Here is a 6,000-nt window from a genome sequence, read left to right as displayed (position 1 = left end):
ATAAACCGATGAGTTGTAATATGACAGGGAAATATGGGTAACACGTGGATAGACCCACATATTTGCAATGCTGTGATCAGAAGGGCAGGAATGCATGCGAGTGAGCTTACGTGTAAAAACAGTTTACGGAGCTTATGCTGTGAGCGCATATGGCAAAACTGGAAATTCTAAGTAAATATAAGCAGAGAAATTGGACTGTGAACATACCTAGCCAGTATAACATGAATGCTGAATAATTTTTGTGCATAAACGATTGAATCTCATCAGGTATAAATTACAGGATCGGTTAGGTAGACCCACTGGTGTAGATCGAATCAGTTATCCGTTTTCTACAAGAGGTCATCATTTTTCGAAAAGTCATACTCTTTTAGTTAACTTAACCTCCGTGCAAATATTCTCATAGTGAGCCAACGGTGAGCTGCGCTAAAACTCCGAAGTCGCGCGCAAGACCATCACGTACTTTCCCACGTACTAACTCGTAGTCACTGAAAGCATCCACATTGGGGACTTCTCTGTTATGTTTGTGTAGTCATGTTCCTCCTAGGTCAGTACTGTGAGTTTATCAAATGGTGTACAAGCCTAGAGCTGACAGTTCTGTGTGAACTCCACCAAATTGGACAACGACATAAAATTGATAGCCCACTGCAAAATAGTTTGAAATGGCACACGAGCTTGGGCTGTCATTTTTTGTGCACTTTCTGAAATCCTGGCTTAGTCAGAACTGGAGATCTGGTCACACTTATGAGTAATAAATGCAGCCCACTCACACTGACCTGGAGACTGTCAACAATCGTTACCCTTGAGAAACCAACCACTGATGGCTGAATGATAGGGTATTCAACCAGTGTGCGGAGCGTTGTTGGTTTCAATCAGCCTAAAAATCTGTGAGGTGTGCACTAACGAGCGTTTCAAACAAGAGTGGAAGAAATGTGTAGTGCTCCTTAGATTTTCAGCAAAGGATGACTTCAGTAGCAGGGCAAAATCGAAGCTTGTCAACAAACAAATAATCTGCCTAACAACTCACATACGGCTTCAAAACAACACTCAATCAGAAATATCTCAAATGAGGTTTGTGTCTGACCCATCATTTAACTCAGAACACAGAATTTACTGACAAAACCACTTCGGTGATCTGCAATTACCTCAAAAGCTTTGGATGGTAACTGGTTTTAGCTCGATGACAATATACTTCGGCGATGGAGCTTACCTCAAAAAACCAAGCATAGTTGATATCCAGATACGGAGAGCTTGATGCGCGACAAGGTAGAAGTACAGTGGAATTTTCGTAGACAACGCGATTCACCGGACTAAGCTGGAGCTGTAACGACGGTATTACAGTGAGAAAAGCGCTGGACCTCGCTTCACCTAAACTGTTGGTTGCCACACATGCGTATTCTCCAGCGTCGGCATTCACTAGATTTACTATCAGTAGGTTTCCGTTTGGAAGTGTGCAATATTTTGTTGGACACTAGAATGAAAAGCATAGGCAATCCATCAGTTTACTTACCTGAAAAGCATTGAAAGATGATGAATCTTGATGTTTCTCCCGAAATAAATAAGTCCTTTTTTACCATACAGAAAACAAAACAACCATTATTAAGATACATGAATAGCTAACGGCTAGGTGAGGGTATGCTTACAGCACCTACACAAATGCAGAACGTCATGGACAGTGAAATGTGCGTTCTATGTTACCCGACCTCGACAACAAGACCTGCACTTGGCAGTGCTGTACGTGGCGTGCAGAAGTTAAAAGTGGGTTTATTGATGACAACAAACTAACTGGCCAAAAAATCTGACTGTCTGTGTCAAATTTTCCATCAATCCCTACAGGAACATCCAGTGACGCTTCTGGTAGGCCTCAGGTATCTTTCCAGAGTCTACTTGCATCACACGTCCCGCTGCACTTCCATTTTGACTTCACCCATAACTTGGGTGATCCTCACACTAGAATAAATTATGTATTTCACTCAACGATCAGGTCGAACACCAAATGACAACTGATTCGTTTGTTCTCGAACAAATATCATCTGCTCACGAGCAGTATATCCGTAAATCGCACCTCCATGAACATGCTTCAGGTAATTTCGTTAGCACTTCAGGTGAACTGAGTGCGAATTGTGAGCAGCACCCAGAAATGGGGAGAGTTATGAAGACGTTGCCGAAGGACTGTACAGCTGTTTCATCTTGACTGAGAATCGTCTTATGAAACCCCAGGGAGTTTCAAACCCTCAATTTCCCGGTTAGTAGTTAAAAGACTTAATCGTGTGACCAGGAGCAAGAGGCCAGCAGCATGATTAAGTCGCACTTAGAAACTCTAGGAATCCCCGACATGCGAAATTGTGATAATTCCCAGTAAGGAGTAAGCAGCTGTGAGGTGCCTATTGGGTCTTCAACGTCTCTGACGTGTGGTTTCTCAGGGCTTTTAAATTACTCATTTTGGATTGGGCTCACTTGAATTGGAACTGCCATTCACTTTGATGGGAATCAAGGCATATAAAGTGTAATGTAAGGGCGTCTAAGCAAATATAAGCTTCTCTGAGTTTTTTCTGATGCTGATATACTCAGTAAAAAATGACAACCGTCAGAGGGAAGTTTTCAGGTCAAACCTGAAGAAGGATAGAATGAAAAGCTTCAGGCTGCTCGGGAAATGTAAATTTGGAAGACTGTCACAAAATCGCTACCCAGTGACTTTCTTTAGAGGGAAAGGTAATCAATGAGTATTTCCATAGTTAACACAATTCGAGCACGAGAATGGTGCATCACGCCAATCCAAGAGCCGATCCACGCCGATCTGGTATCTGGAATTTCTAAAGCAGCATAGCGTGCGCAAACCTAAATATACATCCTAATATTATTTGATACTCGTCCCGATTGTATAGCGAACGAAACCATTATTCAGTACACACCGATAAACGAATGAGAATGCGACTTCCAACTGCGAAGCCCGGCTCCCATTCCTAGTCTCCGCGAAACCTTTTTGAAAGCATTTGAATGTCATTAACTTGGTGAGTATCAAAAAATGGACATACACGTCAAATGACATTAAGGCCAGGCAAGCAAGAAAATGGAGTCAAATTTCATGACAAATAGTGACGACCTCATAAAAAAGACAGCCATAGTCCAATTTGAAACACCAAGACACATAATGTCAAAGTCCTCGTATATGTAAAAGCCCTGCGAAACTGGCTGTTGTTAATCCCTAGTTCATCACCCTAAACGGACGTTTTCATCTGGACCTGACTCGAGTAGTTTCATGGTTAAGATCAGACACTTCCGTTTGGACGACTCAGGTTCAAATCTTTAGAGGGAGCCTCAAGTGGGCTACTAATCCCATCTTGGAAATTGTGTACATCTATTTCTTCGCCGACAAAATATGTAAAAGTATCGTTTAGCCTTTCATTTCATTGTCTACTGACGTAAACTAGCTATTGGCAAATGGGTAATTCACATGAGATGGCTGACTGCGCAATTTTAGCCCAATAAACACGTCTATATTCAATATGACTACAGCCAAAATCTCTTCTCTCTGTACCGATTAAACGCACAATTCTCCTCCAAGATTCATAGTAATAAACAAGTTAGTGATAATGCACTAGATAACCAACCGAAATAAACACATCTCCAGTGCCTTACGAAGATAGTGCTAAGGCTGTAGTTTACATGATGTTTTTCTTATCATTAAAAAGATATTTGGAAGTTATTCGGAAAGTTAACACATCTCAAGTATATTTATCCAATGTGACTTACAGCAGGAAGACAACCCGAATCCTGGACATAATGCACAACAAATACCAGGACGAAGAGATATGTCACAGCAAACCTTCGTAAGCAACGTGGACAGCAAAACAACTACACTTCGTCGGTTTCACACAAGTCTTATAAACGTTCACATTTGTTTGAGCTTTGTTTGGTGATGCATACAAAAGCTTGAAATGCACATTTTGATAACGAAAACCCAGAAAAGTACGTCTCTGGTTCATACTTGACAAGGCCACTAGGATGAAAGTTCAGAAGAACAACTTCGCAGCTTTTTCTTCTAAGGGAGATCAAGGCCAAAGTGACCACATGAGCAGTGTAGGTATACTCTGTCTGCAGCCTTGTGGTTATCAATGTTTTGCTTGCTATCGTATTAGCAACTGTGGTACGACTCAAACTATTTCGAAACGGGGTATGTACTGCGCAGAAGAGCAAGCATGAATTTAAGCCATGTTAACTATGCAACCCAATATCAGCTATCGCCGAACACCTAAGCGATAGTTCCAAGTGAACTTTTACATCACTGTTGCAAAGCCAGAATCTTGGATTGATCGCTCTTCACTTGGAGAATGTTATCTGTTCTGCAAATTTGCTACCACACGTATACATGAAGTGCTCTCTGAGGATATAAACAATTAAAGCGCCAAACCTTAATGTGTATATAGGTCTGAATTAGGGACTTACCGTGGCTGAACCCGTCTCGGGATCCATTATGCTCGTACCAGGACTTAGTACTGCTGCATTGTGAAGCCACTGTGTCTTCATACTTGGTGCACCCTCTGGCCGGCATTCCATCACCACAGAACCTCCAACCATCCCTTCATTCGGCATCACGGGATGACGTGCAAACGTCGGAGCCAAACTGATGACCCGCAACTCTCCGGATGATGCCTCACTACCCAGATTATTCCACGCCAGGCAGGTGAACATGGACGAATCCGATAGTTGAACCTGAAATTGAAAATTTAGTTATCTGAAAGCAATAGAAGTAACCCCAGACAGTTCATGACGGTTTAGCGGTCCATAAAACTCAACATTTGTACCACTGCCATGAGACATTCTTCGCATTCTGAAGGCTTGACACGATATATCTTACACAAAACCGCCAGTCAGTTGTTATTTATTTTGGTGCCCTTCAGGTGCAGTAGGACCGTTCCAGTGCCCACTAGCCGAATGGAGTTTAAACGACAAGATCAGCAAAAGACCATATTTAGCTTTCTCAGTGACATGCTTTCTTCAGGCTCCATAATATGGAGGAAATGCAGTTATTTCTCGTTCGATCAACCTAGTCAGTTGAGTTCAAAATAGCAAGAAACTGAAGCGCAGTATATGCCAGGGTAAATCACGTTTTGGTGATTTCGTTAGTCGAAGAGCACTCTGAGTTGTAGCTGCATTCAGAAACTGTGGAATGGATAGCTGAAATAAAACATATGTACCGCAGCGGCATCTGTAAGATGTAAAGTGGTCTTGCTCTGTAAGGACACATAACTGAAAGAGGCAGGTTGGTTGCAAACTGTACCTGTATTCAGATCCGTTTACAATGACTTCTTTGGTAACAGTCAGCACACCACGAGCCTAGACTGGATCAAGACCTGATCTCTATGTATACACACTGTCTGTCAATGGCATCGATTCATCGGTTTATTCGTGTAAGTTTGTGCACCCATCTGATTATGGATGAGGAAGAATTGCATACGGCTTTTTGATTGGGTATCTTAAGCCGTATAGGTCTTTTCTTGTCATCCACAAGGATGTTCTCAATCAATACTCGTTGAGAACAATCCCTTTTGAGATAAACAGGAATGTCCCTGGATCAGCTTTGTAACCTCGGTGGAGATAACTCTTGTGGATTTCTAAGCAGCTTCTCGAAAGGATTTCTTCGTGAGAATAACCAGTGGAAAACGTGTTGCACGATTTCTTTATCGAACTAGAGCGATTCCACTCATAAGCGCGTTTTTGAGAAGATTTATGGGGTTTGTGTGGATTTTCCCATTTTTTAGAGAAAACTCTTGATATTCAGTAAGCTTGCAATCCATGGTAACGGGATATGATGAAACTAAATGATAGTTGTCAGGCCCTATTCATCCAGACTCTAGGATAGTAGCAAAGCTTCCATTTTTCTCAACTAGAAAGAGCCAGTAAATAAAACAGACATTAAAACAGATACAAACCACCAAATAAAATAATCTATTGCAAAAACATAATCTTGGGCTGCAACCGAAAACAGTTATTGTGACCACA

At 41.8% G+C, this 6,000-nt stretch overlaps 2 protein-coding genes across 2 annotated transcripts in view; one reads left to right on the top strand and one right to left on the bottom strand.

The window, feature by feature from the left end:
* T265_10051 (hypothetical protein) overlaps positions 1-6,000 on the top strand; it is a gene marked incomplete at both ends in the record, with an annotated part of 33,152 nt that overhangs the window by 10,585 nt on the left and 16,567 nt on the right. The window lies entirely within an intron of this gene.
* The window catches only part of T265_10050 (hypothetical protein), a gene marked incomplete at both ends in the record, with an annotated part of 35,530 nt that overhangs the window by 14,199 nt on the left and 15,331 nt on the right, over positions 1-6,000 (bottom strand). Inside the window, 2 exons of the mRNA XM_009176305.1 lie at positions 1,208-1,468; positions 4,444-4,710. Coding sequence (XP_009174569.1) covers positions 1,208-1,468; positions 4,444-4,710 — 528 coding nt within the window. The remainder of the gene's footprint in view (positions 1-1,207; positions 1,469-4,443; positions 4,711-6,000) is intronic.

This window comes from Opisthorchis viverrini (genome assembly GCF_000715545.1).
Source record: "Opisthorchis viverrini unplaced genomic scaffold opera_v5_334, whole genome shotgun sequence".
In the NCBI taxonomy this organism is placed as follows: Eukaryota; Metazoa; Platyhelminthes; class Trematoda; order Opisthorchiida; family Opisthorchiidae; genus Opisthorchis; species Opisthorchis viverrini.
Note: the sequence above shows the minus strand (reverse complement) of the source record. Positions and strands in the feature narration are given on the sequence as shown.